Source organism: Aulonocara sp. 'chitande type north' Nkhata Bay, linkage group LG20 (genome assembly GCF_057382095.1).
Source record: "Aulonocara sp. 'chitande type north' Nkhata Bay isolate Kocher_YH1m ecotype deep benthic linkage group LG20, A_spYH_male_GT1.1, whole genome shotgun sequence".
Taxonomy (NCBI): Eukaryota; Metazoa; Chordata; class Actinopteri; order Cichliformes; family Cichlidae; genus Aulonocara; species Aulonocara sp. 'chitande type north' Nkhata Bay.
In genome coordinates this window covers 21,143,470-21,167,053 of record NC_141363.1, presented here as the reverse complement: position 1 = coordinate 21,167,053, position 23,584 = coordinate 21,143,470, and the positions used below count along the sequence as shown (strand labels likewise).

The following is a 23,584-nucleotide window of genomic DNA, read 5'->3' as shown; positions in this document are numbered from 1 at the left end:
ATTTCAAACCCAAGATTCAGTATCAAGGACTCTTCAACGAGTAGAGGAGGCAGGGATAGAACCACTGACCTTCTCATTTATAGACAACCTACCTTTTGAACCACAGATGCTACATAGACGCTTCACCTCATCTTGTGAGTCTTTGTTAAGGCACTCAGACTCACACAAAGGGAGATAACGGAAGGGTTATATTTACTAGAAGAATTTGCAAAGGGATCCTCTTGAGCTGATGTGGCAGCTGTTAGCTCTCTTGGAAAGCCTGAGTAATGCAGCGAGGTAGGCCAGAACTACTGTGAATGACTGCCATGCCAATTTGTTGACATCACAGTTTAGTTCAGTCCATGCCTGGGATTTACTCGCAGCTAAATAAAGATTTATAGTGCAGCCGATGGGATGAATGATCGTGGCTTATAATGACGGGAAAGATAAATGTGCGCATGTTCTATTTTTTTCTCACTGTAAATAATTTCAAGAAACAGACGCAGCCTCTACATGAGAAATCTACTGATGACGTTTGCATTAAACAATGACGGTGCACGTCCTCTCAAGTGTGACTGGTGGAAAATGAGCATCTGAACTTTGTATCAGAACATATCTGCAGCCAACGTAACAGAACGGGAAGAAGTTGGTGCAGAAGTTGGATCAGTGTCGCCCTACCTTAGCCAGAAGAAAGCCAGCACTGTTATTTATTAGCATGGTGATAAATGCTGCTGTCTGAGAATGCTTTAAAAGTTTGCTCATGAGCCTTCAGAACATTTAAAGCAGAAAGTACCACATCTTTTCCACATTGTTTGGGAAATAACAGCCCTCCGAGGATCTTTAATGAATGCTCATATCTGTGATGTTTGTGTGTTCAGATGTCTCGGTTCCTGGACATGGCGGAGTTTGGAGAAGCGGCTCACTACCTCCGCCTCACCAACTTGGAACAGCTGGCTGCCAAGGCCCAAGCTTTTGACGGTCTCTGTTTCCTTTTTATATTTCTCTGCACCAGAGGTGGAAAATACGGACAATCTGTACTTAAGTATAAGAAAAGATACTAGTGTAAAAAAACTACTCCAGTAAAAGTCAAAGTAGTGATTCAACTTCTTTGCTTAAGTACTGCTGCTCTGAGGTTTAGTTGCCTCAGCTGAGTTCCATCCTCTACACTGAGACTATACAGTTTATGTTGTTTTTATACTAGAAGGTATGAAGGTGGAATTCAGTGACTGAATCTCAGCATCATCACCCAACTTCCAATCAATCTGTGCTACACCACAGCTGTGCACCAATCACACACTGTTCTTTAAAACCGGTACTCCTAACCTGAGCACTCCTCACCTTTGTAAAAAGACAAACAAACACAGGCCCACTTTAACACCAGACTATGACACACAGTATGCAGCAACCCTGGTCATTAATACACAAACAGTACTGTCTTTCATGCACTACTGTTTAGGCTCACATCGCTTTGATGTCTGAAGTAAGGAGCCAGTTTTGAAAATGTAAACAGTAGAAAGTACAGATATACATGTTCAAATGTAGGGAGTAAAAGTAAAAGGTTTTCAGGAAAATAAATACTCAAGTTAAGTACAGATACCTGAAAATTAGGAAATAACAAAGTAACAAAGTATTTGTACTTCCAACCTCTGCTCTGTACATAGGTCTAGATGCTGTATGTATATATATATGCTACTGCATACTAAATAAAATGCTATGTAATCCATTTCTCTTAGGCACGAAGCGCATTTGGATGCCCGATGAAACTGAAGCATACACTGAAGTGGAGATCAGAGAGCTGAATGGAGACAAGACTACTGTGGAGACCAAAGACGGACGGGTTAGTCAGCCAGCTAATTCTAATTACTCGATATGCTGTTTATTCATTACTATTATTTAGTCATTTAATATGTTGAGTAGAAACACACAAGCCCCAATTATCCCCCACAATAAAACTACATCTCCTTTTGATCTTTTGTTTCCATGCACCGTTTTGCTGTCCTGAGTTAAAATGTGTGGAATGTTGTTTTTCTTATTTCACAATCAAAAAACAAACAGTTAAATTTCACTTTGAGGGGTTTAACTAAAGCTTCATGTGTGTTTGTGTTTCAGTTTCTAATAGTAAAAGAAGACGACCTCCAGCCAATGAACCCTCCTAAGTTCGACATGATAGAGGACATGGCCATGTTGACACACCTGAACGAAGCATCTGTCCTCTTCAACCTGAGCAGGAGATACAGCATGTGGATGATCTATGTTAGCATCTACTCTAATGTGCAACCATCAAAAACACGTTTCCATCTTCCTCACTGTGTGTTTCTAACTGTGTGTCTCTGCGTCAGACCTACTCTGGTCTGTTCTGTGTCACAGTCAATCCATACAAATGGCTGCCGGTCTACACTCCTGAGGTGGTGACAGCCTACAAAGGGAGGCGCCGTGCAGATATGCCGCCCCACATCTACGCCATCGCTGACAACGCTTACACTGACCTGCTGCAGAGTGAGTCACCTTTAGCCTCATCAGCCATGCTGTCAGCTTTCTCATTGCAGTCGTTACCTGGCAACCAGCCAGTTGACAATGTCTTCTATGCTGCACCTTTTATTCCAATTAAACATTAGAGGTATAGTCTGTGTTTGTGGTGTCAATGTACGGACCACTTTAGGTGAATGCGTGAATAAATCTTTTGCTTAGTGGATAAACTTTGAGCTCATTTGCCTCTTCTGAATATTTATTCACTTGGTTTTATTTCCCTCACAGATCGTGAGAACCAGTCAATGCTCATCACGTAAGTCAGAAGCACAGCTGGTCTAACATTACGGTCGGTAATATGACATCATAATAAAAATACAAATGGAAATAGGAATTATATGAGAAAAGCAAACCATGTCCTGTATATAAACTTGCAGTTTATTTCATTTAAACCACAGACTACATATAAAAAGATGGAAGTAGCTTCTAGGTCAGAGCATAAAGCTGTTAACCAGGAACATTCTTTCTACTGGCCAGCAGGGGGAGACTCCTCTAGTTTCAAAGTCGTGTACAAGTCTATGGGTGAATGCCTCTGCCACGCCCTTGATTATTTAGTAAATATTTCATGATGGTCACAATCAAGAGTTTATGGTCTTATTGAAAAAAATATATTGTAGAAATCCAAATTTTAAAATAAGATGGTGCAGAGATGACGAAAAGTTGCTAATGAGTATCCAAAATACTCCAAAACTACACTTCTGTTCACAGAGACACCCATAGTAGACAAGTCAAAGGGTAGAGGCCACACAGATTTGGACCACCTCTCCCTGGGGGTTCTTCTTTAGGAGCAGAAAAGTATAAACCACATACCAGGATTGGATTCTGAATTACTTCCAGTTCTTGGTAGCTGAGTGATCGTTAAACATCACAGCTCTCATCTGACTAGCATGATTTAACTGTACTCCACATGGGTATCATGGCATAGGGATGGCAATAGGTCTTCCAGTTGTTTCAAACAAGGTTCCAGTCTTGGTTGTGGAAGTGTTACATCCCTAGTCACTACTGTAGGAGAGCACAGGGCCGTGGTTTCTTCTGTAGACCCATCCATCGCTCATTACATCCAGTTAGTTAGCTCAACGGAAATAGCAAAAACACTCAGCTGAAGGTTTCAAAGCCTGTGCGTGACTGCACAATGTCATGATTTAAACCGAGAACAGAGAGTGATGTTCTCACTTAATATGTGCCTCAGTGTATTCGTTCTGTCTTTCGCCTCAGAGTTGTAGTTTATACATGTCATGATGAAGTAGCACCAATATGTTATTGCTCTCATTCACTGATAAAGGCATATTTTAAATTGTTTAACTGAAAATTGACTTTGTTTTTACACCATCCTTTCAGAGGTGAGTCAGGTGCCGGGAAAACAGTCAACACTAAGAGGGTGATACAGTACTTTGCCATCGTCGCTGCTCTAGGAGAAAATGTGAAAAAAGGAGTAAGACGCCTCAACAGTTTCCCTTTTCCTTAACTGTTCCAGTCCATAGTGAAAAAAAATACCCATACTGGGAATATGTCTTTGCAATGTTTCTCTTTGTATTCAGGGATCTTTAGAGGATCAGATTATTGAAGCTAATCCAGCTATGGAAGCATTTGGGAATGCCAAAACCATCCGCAATGACAACTCCTCCCGCTTTGTGAGTTCATCCTCAAGGCTGGAGTGGAGAACACAGCTTTGTGTCTCATGTGGATTTCTGTGTAGACGTGTTGTAAAGACCGTGGGTTTGTATTTGTGTGCTTCAGGGCAAGTTCATCCGAATTCACTTTGGCCCAACAGGGAAACTGGCGTCTGCTGACATCGACATCTGTAAGTGTTCTCAAAAAGTTATTCCACGTTTGAATTTGTTAGTTCAACTGCACTAGCCGAACATGTTAGCCTTTCTACTCAGCATTTTTCAAATGACATTTTATTATCACACAGCCACAAATACGTTTTAATTGAAACCATCCATCCATCTAGTGTAGAATTTTGTAAGGCATGCGGGTGTAAAAAGGGCTGAAACAGCACATTAGTTCACTGGAAACTTGTCTCAACAACTAAAAGCTCTGGGGCATTGTTGGAAACAGAGGTACATCCCAAACACTCCTAGTACACTGTGACAAATGACTGAGGAGCAGTTTAAGTCATGCAGCAGTTACTATACAGTCCTCCAAGTTTCCAATATCTTACATTTCTTGGGCATACTTCATTTTATGGCTTAGTGGTATTGCAAGACAAGATGTGTTACTAACATCTCAGCGTCAGACACTGAAAGGTTGTGAGGTGTTGTGGGTGTCTCGCGATGCTTTGGCTGATGAGTGACGTAGTTTGTGTTTATTTTCCTCAGACCTTTTAGAAAAGTCAAGAGTTGTTTTCCAGCAACCAGGAGAGAGAAGCTACCACATCTATTACCAGATCCTGTCCAATCATAAGCCAGAATTACAAGGTAAAAAACAAACAAAAAAACTACCCAGTGCTGCAACCTGTCCAATGAAAGACACCAGCTATATAAATGACACTCAGTTTAATAGAACTGCATTATTAACAGAAACAGAAATAAAACCAAGAACATGCAGAACAACAAAAACAATGCATGTCTTTAAAATCTAATTTATCAACCCAGCAATCTGGGGAGGCTTTGGTGCAGGTTTATGCGCCCCCGACAAATATGACTGACCTGAAACAATGAGGCAGCTACTACAGTTTGCTGTCTTTGCCTGTTGTAACAGTTGCTGTTGTAATGCAGTGTATGACCACATGGCGGCGCCTCCTGTCTCATGACTGGTGTGTCACCCCCTTTTTGTTCTTCTTCGCACTCCTCCTGTAATGGATGCTCCCGTGTGCACGCGGACTAGTGTGCTCTTTAGTAATGTGTGGTAGAGGTGGCACTTTTATTTTTGATATTGTAAATAAATGAGTACTTTTTGGAAAGTCAGAAGCTGTTGCTCATTCGCTACCCAGCTGCATCTCCACCGCACGTTACACTGTTTACCAAATAACTGAACAATAACATTATGAAATGTAACCACAGAAAATATGAAACATGCCATTTACAGTGTGAGGAGCGTGGGAAGAAAGAGAGGGTTAACTGTGATAACTAATGATAAAATAATTTCATGATGCAGACATGCTGCTGGTGACCACCAACCCCTACGACTACGACTTCTGCTCTCAGGGTGTGACCACGGTGGAGAGCATCAGTGACGGAGAGGAACTGAGGCTCACCGACGTAAGAGGAACACAGCGTCTCAAAGAAAACTCTCTCTGATGATGTGTGTAAACTGTACTCTGTTTGTGTGCAGCGTGCCATGGACACGCTGGGCTTCACTCCAGAGGAGAAGTATGGCTGCTACAAAATTGTTGGAGCCATCATGCACTTCGGTAACATGAAGTTCAAGAAGAAACAGAGAGAAGAACAGGCCGAAGCGGACGGCACAGAGAGTATGACCCACTAAACACCATCACAAAGACACAACAGTTAGTTTGTATAATGGATGCAGGTGATGCTGCCTGGACAGAGCTTTCTGTTGTCTCGCAGTGTGTTATCAAAATGATTTTGGTAGAATATGATGGAAAGATAACGAAGCAACAATATAGTTTTAGCCTTTTTAAACAAAAATTACTTTTTCAATTTCAATTTCTTGGTTAAGGTACAGAAAGTACCAATGCAATACTAATTGTAGGCGAAAGGTCATGAGCTGGGATTAACTGCAGACCTCGCCCAAATCTCACAATACACAACCTCAGAGGATGTATTATGAACTTGTGGTTGAGCTGCGACAGCCATCAGTTACATATGGTCCATTGTAGTTGATCTTTATAACTATCTGGCATTGAAGTGAACAAGTCCTCACCTTTTTTTTAAATCTTTTTGTATAACTGTGAAAAACATGTCTAGTCTGTGCTGGTAGAGACCTCAGATAATTACCTGCATGTGGTTTGTGTGTTAAGGTGCAGATAAGGCAGCTTACCTGATGGGCATCAGCTCTGCTGACCTGCTGAAAGGCCTGTTGAATCCTCGAGTGAAAGTGGGAAATGAGTTTATTGTTAAAGGACAGACTGTAGAACAGGTGATCAAAGTTTTCTGTCTTACTACATAAACTTAACTGTAAATTTCCAAACATGTTTATCTGTGGTTCCAGGAAAACTAACAGGTCGTGTTTTGTGTCTAGGTGAACTATGCAGTGGCCGCCCTGGCAAAAGCCACCTATGACCGCATGTTTAAGTGGTTGGTGGGTCGTATCAACTCGTCCTTATACACTTCTTTGCCTCGTCAGTACTTCATCGGTGTCCTGGACATCGCCGGCTTTGAGATCTTTGAGGTACAAAGGAAATACAAAGAGACACTTTCAGCACCTTCAAATCCAGCCAAGGTCCAGGTCTTTCCAGTGACACCAAATATATGTTTTGAAGATAAATGCTACTGTAAAAATAGTGCGCAACCATTGGAATAAAAATCGTGAAATCATAGCAAGGATATCCTAGATGTCAGCTCAAACCTAGCACAGGAAACACTAGCAGACAGCTTTTCAGAGAAAAGGTTTTTCTTCTTTGGTGTCACTCGTGGTTCGGTCATTTTGCAGAATTGAACATCTTTTGATCAGTAACTCCAAAAACATGGTTCATTTCTGTTTGCAGTTCAATAACTTTGAGCAACTGTGCATCAACTACACCAATGAGAAGCTGCAGCAGTTCTTTAACCACCACATGTTCATCCTGGAGCAGGAAGAGTACAAGGCTGAAGGCATCGAGTGGACCTTCATAGACTTTGGTTTGGACTTACAGGCCTGCATAGACCTCATAGAGAAGGTATGTTTGCGTGTTACATGGGTTGTATTGGATGATTCCAATATGAAGCCTATGTGAATATGAAATGAATTAATTAGAGCTCCTTTGTCCAGCCAATGGGTATTCTGTCCATCATGGAGGAGGAATGTATGTTCCCCAAGGCCACGGACCACAGCTTTAAAACCAAACTTTACGACAACCATCTTGGGAAGTCACCCAACTTCCAGCGGCCGCGTCTAGACAAGAAGCGCAAATATGAGACGCACTTTGAGTTGGTTCACTATGCTGGAGTGGTGGGTATCCTTTCATAAAGTCACTTTTTCTGTTGTTGGTCATTTGAAGTCTACTTGAAGGTGAAGTTCTCCAGTTTTATCAGGACAATTTAACTTTGGTCTTAGCTCAGATAAGCTACAGAGCTACAGCGGGGTGATGGAGACGTTGTTCTGGCCTTTTCAGGTGAAGCCATAAAGCTTTTGATTTTACTCTTGAGCTTGGGTTGAAACTCTGGACATGTAGAATGTTGCTGGGAACGTCGGGATGGGAATTGGTCGGGTGTGACTTTGAATAAGGAACACAAAAAATCCTAAAGATTTAAACATGGAAAAAAAATTGTGTTATATTCTCAGCATTGTTTTTAAAAGCTCGAGTTGACAAAAAAAATCTTATGATGTTTTATTTTGGTATAAATGCACATCCAGTTATTTATTATATAGGATCATGCTTATGCTTTAAGTCATATGAGAGCCCAGTGGCTAGAAGAGCTCAGCAGCAAAGTGGCCACAGAACATCAGTGAAGTTCGGTTACTTGTATTGACACAAGGAAACTAACTGATAGCAATGTGAACTGGATGGCTCTACAGTTAAAACAACTATCAGTGAGATTAAAGGACACTGTTGACTGACAGGTGGGAAAAACATCTGGTACATCTACAAGCTAACATCTGGACATTTTCTTTGACCTGAGAGTGTCTGTCATGCAAATACGCTTTGATTGCAACGCCTCTCTCTCAAGTTAGATCTGGCCGAGGTTGATGTCACAGAGCTCAACTGACTGGTGTGTGTTGTAGGTGCCGTACAACATCACAGGCTGGCTGGACAAGAACAGAGATCCTCTGAATGAGACGGTGGTGGCCCTCTTCCAGAAATCCTCCAACAAACTGATGGCTGGACTTTTTGAGATCTACATCAGCTCTGATATGCGTAAAAACACCAGCCTCACTAAATATTTAATGGAAAACCGTTCAACTACAACAAGGAATTGAACTATATGAGTGTGTTTGGGTTGAGTCTTGCTTTTTTGTGTTATTTTAGCTATTGATCCGAAGGCTGAAACCAAACAGAGGAGGAAGAAAGCAGCTTCTTTCCAAACTGCGTCACAGTTGCACAAGGTGGGTGTGACTGGCAGCTTCCCCTGAGACACCATTACAGTACACCGGGGGGGGGGGGGCAATTCATTTTCCCAAGGTGCCACAGGAGAAACTGGGACTGTTACTGGAGGGCATAACCAGTAAGCTTAATTTGATCTCTTTATAAGTCTGAGAGGGCCTCCACAGCAGTCTCAGTTTGTCATGTGACCCTTTAGCCCCTGCTGTACACTATGACAGAGGTTTCAACTAATTGTGTGTTTATTCCAGGAAAATCTTAATAAGCTGATGGCTAACCTTCGCAGCACTCAACCTCACTTTGTGCGCTGCATAATCCCCAATGAGAGCAAGATTCCAGGTAAAACCACGAACCCTGGTATCTACTGACAGCTGGTGTCTGTGAGTCGTCCTCACCCAGAAAAATAAACTTGCTAAATGAATGACCTGTATGTGGTGGGGTAAAAGGTGTTTTTCACCTTGGCACCACTAAAGGTGTTTTTATTGTCTCGTGCCAGAAATATTACCAAAGATATTGTTACTACTTTACAAGTCTCAACAGACATATTATGTCTACGTGCATTTGTTGATGCACTTTCAGTTTGGTTTTAGCGTAATGCTCGATTTTGTAAAGAAACCATCTGAAGTAATGACTTTTACTTAATTGCACTGAAAGGGAAATTCTAGTTCCTTCCCATGCCCCAAATAAAAATATTGTTGGACTGCACAGTTAAAGTATTCTCCAAGTTATTTTTTGAGATGCCTTCCTTTGTTTTTCCAGGTGTGATGGATCCCTTCCTGGTCCTCCATCAGCTCAGGTGTAACGGGGTCCTCGAGGGGATCAGGATTTGCAGGAAGGGCTTTCCAAACCGCATCCTGTACGCTGAGTTCAGACAGCGGTGAGTTGCATATCTAACACATATTTATTTACTTCATCTGCTGTTGCTCTTCAGTAATGGACTTTTTTTTCTTCTCAGTTATCGCATCTTGAACCCTTTTGCGATTCCAGAGGACTCATTTGTGGACAACAGGAAGGCTGTGGAGAAACTGCTGGGCTCTCTTGACATAGACCACAGCCAGTACAAGTTTGGACACACAAAGGTACAACAAATTCAAGTTTACCCTGCCTTTGACACCTATGTTGTTGGAGTTCAGCTGATGGTCCCGTTGCTTCGTCTCAGGTGTTCTTTAAGGCGGGTCTGTTGGGTCAGTTGGAGGACATGCGGGACAACCGTCTGTCTCAGATCCTCACCACCGTTCAGGCCATATGCAGAGGGAAGCTCATGAGGATGGAGCGACAGAAACTGATGCTGCAAAGGTCAGTGTCACATCTATCAGGGGAATGAATGATAACAAATCAGTAAAAAGGAGACTTTAAAAACTTTTTAAGTGCTGATGCCAGAAAAGTTGATCAGAAGTAAGAAGGAAGTTGTATTCGTAAGAAAGAAAAGCAACCTGACAGAGTTTAATGAATATATGACCATGCCAAGATGTTTAAACTTTGCTTAGTGCAGCATGTTGCTGTTGTTTTGACTCTCATCACCTGTTTTTTGGGGCTGATGTGATTTTTTTATTGTTCTTCCTCTCAGGGACGCAGTGATGGTGATCCAGTTTGCCATCAGGGCATTCTTCTCAGTGAGGACTTGGCCGTGGATGATATTATTCTTTAAGCTCCGTCCGCTGCTCAGGAGTGCCCAGGTCGAGAAGGAACTGGCCGCTCTGAACGAAGAGTTCAAGAAACTAAAAGAGGCCTACGGCAGGTCCGTTAATCCGCCGGCGCTTGAATCGGGGCTACAGCTGAGCTGCACGCAGACAGACGTCTGATGTCCTGCCATGTTTCTGTTTGTTTTTTTTCATCAGGTCGGAGGTGAAGCGGAAGGAGGCGGAGGAGCGGCAGGTGGCTTTGGTTCAGGAGAAAAATGACCTGGCTCTTCAGCTTCAAGCAGTAAGAGAAATTTAAACGAGTGGTGCCAGCTCACCACAGCAGGATCCTTACAGCAGGGCTTCACAGAGTAATAGAAAACACAGAACTGAGTCAATGAGGGCAGAAACCTGGTGGGCATTAAAAGGTTAACATAGGTTTACTTTCTACATTAGATCGTGTTTTGTCCTGTTTATTGTTCGTGGTCTCTATAAATCTCTTCTTTATCGTCTGCCCACTGGTAGTAGACCCAGCGTAGTTCTGCTGGAGATTTCTTTAGTCACTTTTAATCGTGCGTTCTCGCCCTCTGAGGTCATAGTGATATATTTCCTGCTTTGCTATTTAAAATATGTTGATTCCTTTATTCTGGGTGCTTGTTTTAGCCTCAGCAAACCCTCTGTGGGTTTAAGCACCCACCAATAAACAAACTCTCATTGTTTTAGTGATCCAGCTCGTCATGGTCATGGAACATGTGCAGTCATACGAGCACAATTTTAGTCACTCTGTATACTGCGTAGTCCATTATGCAAGAATTTTATGCACTTGTTCATAATTTTTAATATACCCTGTCCATATTACAGCTGTTAGCTTCTGATATGCAGACTGGCCTCATATATTTAAATAACTTTTTGTATCCAAACAATCCAGGAGCAGGACAACCTGATGGATGCTGAGGACCGCTGCAACCAGCTGATTCAGTCTAAAATCTCTCTGGAGTCAAAGCTGAAGGAGATGCAGGAGCGCCTGGAGGATGAGGAGGAGGTGAGCTCCACGCTGACGTCCAAGAAGCGTCAGCTGGAGGACGAGGTGTTATCGCTGAAGAGAGACGTGGATGACCTGGAGATGACCCTGGCTAAAGTGGAGAAAGAGAGACATGGGGTTGAGAACAAGGTTTGTTCCCCAAAAGAGACCATATCAGTGCTGCTTTCCATCACTTCCCTCACTCACAGAATAATGTTTGTTTTTTCTCTCCATGCAGGTGAAGAACCTATCACAGGAGATGTCTGTTCTAGATGAATCCATAGCATCTCTGAGCAGAGAGAAGGCTGCCCTGCTGGAAGCTCACCAGCAGGCATTGAATGACCTCCAGGCGCAGGAGGACAAAGTCAACATGCTGGCCAAGGCCAAAGCTCGACTGGAGCAGCAAGTGGACAGTGTAAGGAGAGATATTCCTGGATGTCTGACAGTAGGCTGCAATATAAACTGTTATTTATGGCACTCGAGTGGAAGGATGAGCAGCTTGAGACGACTGGTTGAACCTGTGCTGAATGAATAAAATTGAATTACCTGAAGTTTATTCAGGTAACTTTTTCATTTGTTTTTAAGTTTTAGTGTTGAGAAAAATCTTCATATGAAAACTCAGATAAAGCGTCTTGAAGGGATGGTTCACACTGAACATCCTCTGACCTGTGGGGCTTTTTATCATCCACACTCCACGCTGTGCAGTTTGCTGTTTATGGGATATCAGCTTTGAAACACACTGCCATCCCTCTATCCCCGTACACGTCTCACGTTACCTTCTCCAACATGGGTAGCTGTAACCGATCACCGATAACCACTGCCACGCTCACCTGTCTCTGAAATGGACAATTCCCCTGTGTTTGTGTTGTTTGCACCTTTCGTAGCACTTGAATGGAATGAACTGAAAAATAATCAGTGTTGCTGTGGAGTCCTTGTATCCATGCTTCAGCTTTTCTGAGTAAAATTCTAGTATTTTGCTTTTCTGTTATTTAATTAGCAGAAATGTGTCTGTTTGTTTCAAACCTGCTAGCATTAGCTGGTCATTAGCATCTCACCCCAACCTTAACAAAATCCAAACGAGTGGATAAAACTTTCACTCATACAGCATCACGATAGAGTAAACATGTTTACTTCTGCTGTGAAGCTGGACATTTCAGCACAGGAGTGTGTTAGAGCTTTGACTTATTTCTGAAGCCAGCTTCAAGTGGACGCCACAGGTCTGGGCTTTTGGCAGATTTTGCCCCTTTACACTGATTTCTTTTTCAACCCTGCAGGTTGTTAATTCTCTGTCCCTAAACAATCACTGAAATACCCAAAAGAATTTCTACAACCAACTTTTGAAAGCTTGTTTAGCACTGGTCCAGAAAAGACCTGTAATGTTCCCTGCTGTTATTACTGGTTTCTAACTCATGTGCAGGTTGAGACTTCGCTGGAGCTGGAGAAGAAGGTGCGGACCGATCTGGAACGAACCAAACGGAAATTAGAGGGGGATCTGAAGCTGTCCATGGACTCAGTGAGGGACCTGGAAAACCAGAAGGAAGAGCAGGAAGAGAGACTGAGAAAGTAGGAGAAATGTCTAGCGTTTTGGAATATAAATGTTTAGCTGAAAGGGCTCATTTTAACTGAAAAAAGGTACTTTATTACTGTCAATCCCTACAAAATGCTTTTCTCTCTTCACCCTTCTCTAAAGGAAAGACTTTGAGTTGGTGCAGCTTCAGTCAAAACTGGAGGATGAGCAGAGTCTGGCTGCTCAGCTTCATAAGAAGATCAAAGAGCTTCAGGTTGGTGCAGAGAGGATCTTATTCAGCTTCCTCTTCGTCACTGCTGCTGCTGTAGTTTGTTTTGTACTTGCCCTCCTCAGACTCGTATCGAGGAGCTGGAGGAGGCCCTGGAGGCGGAGCGGGCATGGCGTTCCAAGGCGGAACGACAGAGGAACGACATTGCCAAAGAACTGGAGGAGCTGGGAGAGAAGCTGGAGGAGGCAGGAGGAGCCTCAGCGGCTCAGATCGCCCTCAACAGGTTAAAATGGGCTTTGGTGATTTCTAACTTCCATCAAAGGGATCCATTAGGGGTCAGTTAGTCAGAGCCACAGTAGCTACGTTAGAGGTGACCCTTACTTTCGGTCATATACAAAGCGCTCAAATGATGGCTGTTTTAAAATAACATGGTCATTGTATGCACAGGTATTTCCTGTGAGGCGTTGAGACTAATATGGTGATCTCAAGAACACAGCTCTAGCTGTATGTCAGAGAAACCCCTTAAAGATTACATGCAGATGTAGATTCCTACCTTTAGAGTTCGACAGTGGATGGATTAGTATCTCAATACTGAGATTTGCCCAGATTATCACAAATACTGCTTTGTTGAACAGGAAGCGAGAGGCAGATTTCCTGAAGTTGCGGCGGGAGCTGGAGGAGGCGGGGCTTCACCACGAAGCAACAGCAGCCACCCTGAGGAAGAAGCACTCGGACATGGTGACGGAGCTCAGCGAGCAGATAGATGCTCTGCAGAGAGTCAAACAGAAGCTGGAGAAGGAGAAGGTGGAGTTCCGGCTGGAGGCTGATGACCTGGCTGCCAGCGTGGAGCAGCTCTCCAGGTCAAAGGTAGGAACAGACCTCCTGCTTAAGGGGCCACTCCACCAGGTTCATCAGTGTCAGTCTACTCGTCATGTTGAGTCCTGCTGGCCCTGTTTATGCTGCCATGGATGCAGTAACAGAGCTGGGTACAGTGCTGCCTCTCATCCTTGATCTTAATCTGCCCAGAGGCCATTTCCAATGCTCTGACAGCTTTGTCCTCATAAAGCAGCGTTATTGCAAAAGAACTGATGATGGGACACAAAACGAGGTGGTTCGTGCTCTTGACCTGTTTACACTTTAAACCTGTGAGGAGGTGAAACATGTTAATGCAGTGCAGTGCGACCAGATTTGGTCACATTGTAACCACCGCACGTTGATCGTGTTTCTTAGACCACATTAACTGTGACTTCTCTGTTGATTGATCTTTGTGTGCAGGCTGCTGTGGAGAAGATGTGCAGGGTTTATGAGGACCAGCTGAATGAAAGCAGGAGCAGAGCAGACGAGCTGCAGAGACAGCTGTCTGAAGTCAACGCTCAGAAAGCACGAGCAGTCACAGAAACCAGTACAGCACACTGACACACCCGACACTGATTCTACAGATCTGAACACCTGATTTTAGGCTGCATGAATTTTCTTTCTCCTACATCTTGCAGCACTCTGTGTGGATGTCCTCACCTTCCTGTCTGTTGTGTTAGGATTATTAGGACAAATGCTTAAAGCGTACTCTATAGAAAAAAGCATTTAAAATGATTTCTTTAGTGATCAACATAATAATATTAAACATTAATTGACAGCGAAAGGTGATGGAGAATTATTGAGATGGCATAAATTCCTCTCCCTCTCAGCTTAAGCTTTGCTAACAGGACAAGTAGAAGGTCATAAAATGTTAATATAAGCTTATTAAAGCTAGTGATGATGTCCATCACTACAATCATGGCTGAAATAGGAACCACTGGTAGAAGATTTTGCAACTTTTAAAAACTGAACTTCTTTAGTTTCCCAACATCGATGCATTGGTTTCTACACCTTCATCAAAAATTTCCTGTTAGATTTTCCCCATTTTTCCATTTAAAAAAAGAATTTCAGGCTCAACTGATGAAACACCTTAAAAGTAAAAACTTTCTGTATTTACTTTAGATTACAAACATGCAGCCCTTGTTAGGATCTAAATGACAGGAAGTGCCTGTCAGTCACCTACAATGCAGCTTTGAGATTCCTTCCCAGGCACATTAGTCTTCACTCACATCTGGCGTCAGGTGATCTCAATAGGTCACATGACAGGGTGAGGCAAGGTCTCACAATGGTTTTACCTGAAACCTCTGCTGATAATGACCCACGACTTTTTTTGATGTGGTAATTGACTTCATGGAGTCATCACGCCGTCCCGCACTAACAGTAGTAAATAGTGACCTATCGCACTGGTGGATAATTTGAGTATCGGAGGGTTGTTCTTGATAGTGTTCTGTCCTCTGAGTCATAAAAAGGTCCAACATCATTTTATGTTTGATCTGAAACGATGAAAGTTTTTGAATCTGTGCTTATGTTTTGTCCACGATTCTTAGTAAACACGCCAACAAAAAAATACAATTTGTAAAAATGGTAAATGAATATCTGATGTCTAAGATGCAGCAAGCTTATCGTACTCATGTACGTTTGGCTGTCGCCTTTTCAGCCGAGTACAGACGTCGTCTGGAGGAGCGAGACGCTACGATCGCTCAGCTCCAGCGCTTGAAGGTGGGCGCTTGCCAGAATGTTGAGGATATGAAGAAACGGCTGGAGGAGGAGAGCAAAGTAATACTTAACTCTTACACTTGTAACACATCAGGTCACTTCAGTGCTCTTATTAATACCTTTTTGAAGGTATTTTATTGGAACAAATGTATCCTGTGTCTGTGTTTCAGGCTCGCGTGGCGCTGGCTCATGCGGTGCAGGCATCCCGACACGACTGCAGCCTTCTCAGAGAACAGCTGGAGGAGGAGCAGGAAGCTAAGGCGGAACTGCAGAGGGCGCTGTCTACAGCCAACAGTCAGGTGGTTCAGTGGAAAGCAAAGTATGAGACTGATGCTGTGCTGAGGATAGAGGAGCTGGAGGAAGCAAAGTAAGACAACACTGCTGTAGCTGCACGTCACTCTGAGGTGCCATACTAACACATTATAGGAGAATGCAAAGACCACAGTTTAAATTCTTTATCCAGTTTCCTTCAAAGCAGCTACTGACTTTAGACTGGTAACGTTTAATAAGTTGAATTGTTGTATTTGCAGGAAGAAACTGGTCGTGAGACTGCAGACTCTCGAAGAAGTTGCAGAGGCGTCTCAGGCCAAGTGCTCCTCACTGGAGAAAACCAAACAGCGTCTGCAGATAGAGATGGAAGACCTGATGGTCCAACTGGAGCGCTCCAACGCTGCAGCTCTGGCTCTGGACAAGAGGCAACGCAACTTTGACATGGTCAGACATATGGCACGATTCCCCATGTGGAGATTTACACTTTAATGCCCATAAGTAGGTGTGCTCAGAAACAAATGTGTGCACTGGTTTGATGCAGGTGCTCAGTGACTGGAAGCTGAAGTTTGACGAGTGTCAGATGGAGCTGGAGGCCTCACAGAAAGAGTCTCGCAGTCTGAGCACTGAGCTCTTCAAACTGAAGAACTGCTATGAAGAAGCTCTGGACCAGCTGGAGACGATTAAACGAGAAAACAGGAACCTGCAGGGTACTGCAGTCCCTCCCCTGTCCTCTTAACTTACTACAATCACACTGGTATCTTCATTTCAGGGACCTGGTCTTACAAGCTCAATATCATGGAGAATATCATGATGTGAAGAGAAGTTGTAGTCCAGCGAACAAACGACTTCAATTTTTTAATCCTTTTTTAATATTGTGGGAGTTAAGGGATTAAATTCCAGTGTATCAAAGTGTTTTCTTTATATATCTCTAGAGGAGATTGTGGATCTGACAGATCAGATCAGTCAGGAAGGGAAGACGATCCATGAGCTGGAGAGGATGAAGAAGATCCTCGATGTGGAGAAGAGCGACATTAGAGCTGCCCTGGAGGAAGCAGAGGTAATTAGCTGCTGTAATCAATTATCTATAAAGACTTTATTGCCTGAACTGTTACCTTTCCATTGATCAGGGAACCTTGGAACATGAGGAAAGCAAGATCTTGAAATATCAGATGGAGCTGGAGCAGATAAGGGCAGAGATGGACCGAAAGATTGCAGAGAAAGAGGAGGAGATCGACAGCCTCAGGTAATAAATATATTAATAACAGACTGAAAGGGGCTTAATATATGGAATAGAATAGAATAGAATTAAATTTAATAGGCTTTTATTGTCATTGGAAAATGCTTGAAAGTGGTGCAAAGGAAAAACTGCTGTGTGGAAGAAGCTGTTAGTGAGTCTGGAGGTAGGCGTGGGGCCAGATTGACCTGAGGCGCTGACCACAGGGCAGTGGGTCAGACAGGTGGTGAGCGGGGTGCGAGGGGTCACCTGTGATGGTCCTGGTTTTCCTGAGACAGGAGGATCTGGCGAGGCAGAGGGAAGCCAATGATTTTTTTGGGCTGTACCCTCTGCACAGCCTTCCTGTTGTCAGTTGTGGTCCCTGCATACCAAACACCAGGCAGGAGGAGAGCACGCTCTCCACTGAGGGGCGGCAGAAGGCCAGCAGTGCTTCTGGTCCAGGTTATTCTTCCTACTGTTAGCTACTGTTAGCTGGCGAGCTACATAGAAGGCTCTGCACTGAATGGACGGCCTGTAAGTGCAGCGAGCAGTGACTGTCTATATTTCTGTTAAAGCCTCGTCCTAAGGCACATAAGTACGGAGTCCACAGCAGCTCTTTCCCTGTGTAGGGTCTGCCTCAACCAGTCATACCAGGAAAAAAAAGGTTCATAACCAGAGAAAGAACTGACAACTGCAACCTTAGTGTTGATGGAGAGGTAACTCCAATGCTGTCCACCAGGGGGAGCCAGCAGCGTTCCCTGGAGACTGTGCAGGCCAATTTGGAGGCAGAAATTCGTCATCGTAGCGAGGCGGTTCGTTTGAGGAAGAAGATGGAGTCTGACCTGAACGAGATGGAGATTCAGCTGGGAAACGCCAACAGGCAACGAGCAGAGAGCCAGAGGATCATGAGACACCTGCAGATACAGGTACCCTCACCTGTTCACATCAGAATGATGAGTAAAAACAGTGTCCAGGGATGTGCTATTTACTGACCGCACTGTGCTTCATTATCACATCAATCATGGACTGAAAAATGCAGCAGAAGTGAAAACTTCAACCAAAACAAAGCTCCGCCCCCTAGTGGCAAATGATATAACATGTAAACCAACCTTTCTGTGCTGAACTCTATCGCAGGTTAAAGAGCAGCAGGTGGAGCTAGAAGAAAAAGTCCAGCTGACCAATCAGCTCAGAGAGCAAATCGCCCTCCTGGAGCGGAGGTGTTCGCTGATGTCAGCGGAGGAGGAGGAGCTGCGGGGGGTCCTGGAACAGACTGACCGCACCCGCAAGATGGCCGAACATGAGCTGGTGGAGGTGTCAGAGAGAGTTAACCTGCTCGCTGCACAGGTTAATTAATTACGGCACATCAAATACAATCATGTTGAAATATGAGCATTTCATCATGACAGACGGTTTGATGACTTCCTGTTTTAGAACACGGGCCTCATGAACCAGAAGAAGAAGCTGGAGGCTGACCTGTCTGTGCTGACCGGAGAGGTGGACGAGGCGATGCAGGAGAGTCACAATGCTGAGGAGAAGGCCAAAAAGGCCATCGGTGATGTTAGTCCTGACCCATGACCTTTGATCCCTGATCAAAACCATTGCTGCTGTTAAATTGTAGTTTTCATCACATGTCAACCGAGTTTGATGCTGGAAAACTTTATTAATCTTTAAATTTAATAACTCCGACGTTTTAGCATTTCTTAATCATTTATTTACCCCATAAAGCTGCGATTCATGCATCCATCACACACTCTGTCAGCCTCTAATACTTATTACCAGAATCCTGTTAATGTTTGTGCTTCACCAGGCGGCCATGATGGCGGAGGAGCTGAAGAAGGAGCAGGACAGCAGCACTATGCTGGAGAGAATGAAGAAGAAAATGGAGTCTACTGTAAAAGGTACAATAACACTACTGACAAAAATAAATGCATGTATCGACTGTGATGTCACCTGTTGTCATGGTAGGTTAATAGAAACAATAGAAATTAGCTCGCCAAAACAAAAGCACAGACTTCTTGTCTGTTTGCTTTCTGGCACATTTGTTATCTGGGTTATCTGAACACGCACAGTATACTGTATATTCGTATTTCCTCACTTGTAGATGATAACTTGTTCACATAGTTCACCTGCAGATGTCACCGTGTTTTTCCAGCATCTATGTTCTTCTGACAGAACTGCAGGTGAAACTGGATGAAACGGAGCAGATGGCTCTGAGGGGAGGAAAGAAACAACTCCACAAACTGGAGACAACAGTGAGTGAAAACTCAGTCACAGAGTTGTTTCTCACTGTCAGTTAAATCAAGTTTCAGTGCAACACCTGGTAGTTTAACAAGGACACTTTCTACTTTTCCTTGTTTCTGTCATACAGATACTCTTCTATACAGCGGTGGATGTGTTACATGCATTACATAAATAAAACCCCAAAACGTCTGAGTAACTTCTTAGGTCAGTTTCCAAAAAAGCACATTTACAGAAAAAAAGTGCCTCTGCCAAGAGTCTTTAAAACATCTTTATTTGAGGTTTATCAAAAAAGTAATTGCCAAAGAATATTTGTGCTGGGAACAATTTTCCTCTACTGGCATCTGCTGCATAACAATGTAGGCACGCAGCATGCATAAACTTGCTAAAACCTTCTGCTGGAGGTGTCTTCCTGTTAAAAGGAAGTTTTTCCTTCCCACTGTTGCCAGGTGCTGGCTCACAGGAGGGTTGTTTGACTGTAGAGGTTTAAGCCTACAGTATAAAACACTTTCATGTGGCTGTTGTTGTAAACTGGCACTGTATGAACTAAAGTATTGTTGTGTTTTGGGGGAGCGGCCAGTTATCTCCCATCATGCCTTGGGACACGTGCTGCTGTTAAGATGTTCTTGTTTTATTGCTTACGGTTACATGACGTTTAACTGTCCTGTTTATACAGCGGTACAAAGTCACTGACAGTTACTGTTTTACCAGGAGTGAGGTCGGTTATGTTGTTGTTGACGCTCGGGAGCGCGGTGCAGCACGTGTTTAATTAAAAACTCTCCTGACCTGTTTGGGGAGGAACAGCAAGCTCAGTCTCTGAGGGAGGATTTGTTGCTAAGATTCCTCTGCTTGCCCCAATATCATTAAAAATGAAAACTGAAAAAGTAAATGACTCAAAAAAATCCAAAACTGAACGCACTATTAAACGCACTAAAAAATGCACTTGATAATAAAAAGACATTAAGTTGTAAAATGCAACATCATTTGATACTTTGTTTTTCAATTTTCCTTTTTTAAATCAATTCCTCTTATTGGTCATTTTTACATTTGATTTTACCTTTTGTCATAGATTAATTGATGCATGCATATTTTTTACTGAGTCATTGAATTATTTATTCATGCTTGGTTTTGGCAGTTTTGCTCCTCTATATCAGTAACAGGTAACCAGCAGGAAGTAAATCAGCTGCTGTGTGTGCAGGTGAGGGCGCTGCAGACGGAGCTGACTTTGGAGCAGAAGAAGAGCGAGGAGTATCAGAAGGGGGTTCGACGCTACGAGAGGAAAGTGAAGGAGCTGACGTACCAGGTGTGAGGTCCTCACTGCATCCAGCTGCTGCTGTCATACAGATGTTGGTCCCGTCTTCTGTGTTTTCATTGGATCTTTGTGCTTTCGTGCAGTCAGAGGAGGACAAAAAGACTCTGCTCAGGATGCAGGAGCTGATTGAAAGGCTGCAAGCCAAAGTGAAGAGCTACAAGAGACAAGCTGAGAACGCTGTGAGTGTTCAGTAATGCTCTCGTCAATACAATGCAAATCAGCATCAAAATGATTAAAAAACATCTTTTTTTATTTCTATAAAGTCAATATCGCTCCACGGAGGGGCTCACATCTGAGCTTTTAATGTGAAACATGTGCAAGTATGTAAACATAAACATACACTGAACAAAAATATAAACGCAACACCTTTGTTACTGCTCCCATTCCCCATGGGATGGACGTAGAGACCTAAAATTCATTCCAGATACACAATATAACCATCCCTCCCAAACAGTGGTCACAAATCAGTCCAAATGTGTGGTAGTGGGCACATCTGCTATATTGAGATAATCCATCCCACCTCACAGGTGTGCCACATCAGGATGCTGATCTGACATCATGAGTAGTGCACAGGTGTACCTCAGACTGCCCACAACAAAAGGCCACCCTGGAATGTGCAGTTTTGTCTCACAGCAAAATGCCACAGATGCCACAAGCAATGAGGGAGCGTGCAATTGGCATGCTGACAGCAGGAATGTCAACCAGATCTGTCGCCCGTGCATTGAATGTTCATTTCTCAACCATAAGCCGTCTCCACAGGCCTTTCAGAGAAATGGTGGTCACACCAGATACTGACCGGTTCTGGGTCCCCAGACCCCCAATAGCGCAAAAAACTTTTAGGTCTTTTAGGTTTTAGGTCTCTACGTCCATCCCATGGGGAATGGGAGCAGTAACAAAGGTGTTGCGTTTATATTTTTGTTGAGTGTACATAAAATATACAAATGACTAGCAGGACGTTTCCTGCATAGACAACACAGAAGGAAAATTTAGATCATAATCAGCATGTTCAGATTTTCAAGATTACCCTTAAAAAAACATGATCCTGGGAGATTTTCTTTAAACAAAAACAGCATTTATTATTTCATTTTTTATTTGCTTGTTTTTAGAACAATTAGTGTGCTTACCTGTGTAGTCAACCCACGCCAGCCTTCATGAAAGTACAGTCATTTCCTGAGCACCACAGATATTTGGGACTTTTAGTAAATGCACAGTTTGCATTTACTAATTGATATTCTGACATGCAAACACTGACATCAACAGAGAGCAACCCAGAAAAGCCCCGCCCCTCAGTGGTCACGGCAGATGGCCGCCCGTCCTTGAGCCTGGTTCTGCTGGAGGTCTCTTCCTCTTAAAAGGGACTTTTTTCTTTTTAGAGCTGCTCTAATCCATATAAAATAACATCTATTTAAAAGGGATCGTCTTTTTGTCCACCAGGAGGAGCAGGTGAGCTGCAGTACTGTACGTTTCCGCAAAGTCCAACACGAGCTGGACGAAGCCGAGGAGAGAGCAGATATCGCCGAGACGACCGTCAACAAGCTGAGGATTCGAACTCGCGAACAGACCAGCAAGGTCGCCATGGTGAGTTACGCTTGGACGAAGTAGAGGTTAACACTGTTTCACTTCCATCAGTGTTCCTAATGAGCCGTTCGTGTCTCTGCAGATCACTGAATGAAGCTCTGCAGCATCTCCATCACTGATTAACTGACGTGTTGTTTGTTACCTGCTGTGTGTTTTTATCCCGTGTGTTTGTACATCTGCGTCTACTGTACGACAATGCGTTTTTTCAATGAAAAGTATTATAACCTGGTTTGAAAGGGAAGTGTTGAGGGCTGCGAGAACATACGAGCGGTCAGCCGTGTGTAAGCCCAGAGGGGGAAGCATCAGTTCTCACCCCCTTAAATTTGTTTTGAACAGTTTTATGCTTGTTTGTTTTCAGAGGGGTTCAGCATGCTTAACCAAATTAAAGAGAAGACTATAAAGATCTTTTTAAAATAGCAGTTTAATCCCCCTTCCACAGTCAGCGATCCTGGAAAAATAATGTAACCAAAAAAAAGAAAGAAAGAAAAGAAAGAAGGCCAAAAAATAGTTGTTTTACTTCTCGTATGTGTCAGTACTTCATGAGAATGAGCTGTTTGACACCGGCAGAGAAGATTTGGCAAGTTTTTCATGGTTGCAACACACACGTGGAACCATTTAACAAACAGGAAATAAACCGGCTTTCAACTGGGACAGGATGTATTGCAAAGAAGCGTCGTTACAATAAAAAAAAAATAAAACTATAAATGAATAAAAAATGTTTTTGCTAAATCAATTTAGCAGTGTTTTATGTCAGTACTGAATCAGATGATTTTGTGGTTTTTGTGCATAAAAAGTTTGGTTTGTAAATGTTTTGTGGTGTCAGACTGTAACTTCCCAATTAAAGAAAGAAAAAACAGCGTTTAGAGACCGACTGTTTAACTGAAGGGGGGAAAAAACATACTCGAGGTGGTGGAGACCAAAACCGGAGCTAAAAGAGCTTTCTGATTGCTGGATGGAACATCAGTGCTGGATTTTTCTCTGCCCACCGGTGATGGCCAAAAGCATGTTAATGGGAAGGAGTTCAAACGAAAGAAATGTGCCTATATTCAGACTGTAAGTATGTTGATGTGTGGCTTTATAATTATTTGTTTTACTGTGTAGTGACCAATAAAAGCCTGATGCTGTTGACTGCTGCTTTTGGTCCACTCCTCTATATGTTGTTCTTTCAGGTTTCTGCACAGCTCCCGTAAAATACCGTCACAGCCTTTCAGTCCGGTTCATGTCTGAACTTTGGGCCGTTGCAGCAACATTTTGTTGTAGATCTGCTGCAGTGCTTGGGATCTTTAGCCGTGTCTCAATTCAGGGCCTGCATCCTTCGGAGGACCCAGCCTTCGCGGTCTACGTGGGCCGGGTCCTCCGAAGACCGAGAAGGGCAG

The 23,584-nt window shown here is 43.3% G+C and overlaps 1 protein-coding gene across 1 annotated transcript; it reads left to right on the top strand.

The window, feature by feature from the left end:
- Positions 1-857: 857 nt before the first annotated feature.
- LOC147305536 (myosin-7-like) lies at positions 858-23,336 on the top strand. The gene is made up of 45 exons (XM_086276724.1): positions 858-957; positions 1,713-1,816; positions 2,089-2,232; positions 2,319-2,475; positions 2,734-2,761; positions 3,844-3,937; positions 4,044-4,136; positions 4,243-4,306; positions 4,827-4,925; positions 5,605-5,708; positions 5,782-5,920; positions 6,431-6,549; positions 6,652-6,801; positions 7,118-7,288; positions 7,381-7,560; positions 8,335-8,467; positions 8,579-8,655; positions 8,902-8,989; positions 9,410-9,527; positions 9,606-9,729; positions 9,810-9,946; positions 10,218-10,388; positions 10,489-10,573; positions 11,198-11,440; positions 11,529-11,705; positions 12,708-12,853; positions 12,981-13,071; positions 13,152-13,309; positions 13,662-13,893; positions 14,302-14,428; positions 15,539-15,657; positions 15,768-15,964; positions 16,128-16,311; positions 16,409-16,574; positions 16,800-16,924; positions 16,995-17,110; positions 17,820-18,006; positions 18,215-18,424; positions 18,512-18,637; positions 18,888-18,978; positions 19,253-19,332; positions 20,517-20,621; positions 20,714-20,809; positions 22,065-22,208; positions 22,291-23,336. The coding sequence occupies exons 1-45, from the start codon at positions 858-860 to the stop codon at positions 22,300-22,302; spliced, it is 5,811 nt and encodes a 1,936-aa protein (XP_086132850.1). The 3' UTR covers positions 22,303-23,336.
- The last annotated feature ends 248 nt before the right edge of the window (positions 23,337-23,584 follow it).

Excerpts from the sequence above, each read along its gene's own strand:
- LOC147305536 (XM_086276724.1), top strand. The coding sequence starts at position 858 with ATGTCTCGGTTCCTGGACATGGCGGAGTTTGGAGAAGCGGCTCACTAC. Across the intron at positions 1,817-2,088 it reads TGGAGACCAAAGACGGACGG|TTTCTAATAGTAAAAGAAGA; the intron begins GTTAGTCAGCCA and ends TTTGTGTTTCAG. Across the intron at positions 10,574-11,197 it reads TGGCTCTTCAGCTTCAAGCA|GAGCAGGACAACCTGATGGA; the intron begins GTAAGAGAAATT and ends CAAACAATCCAG.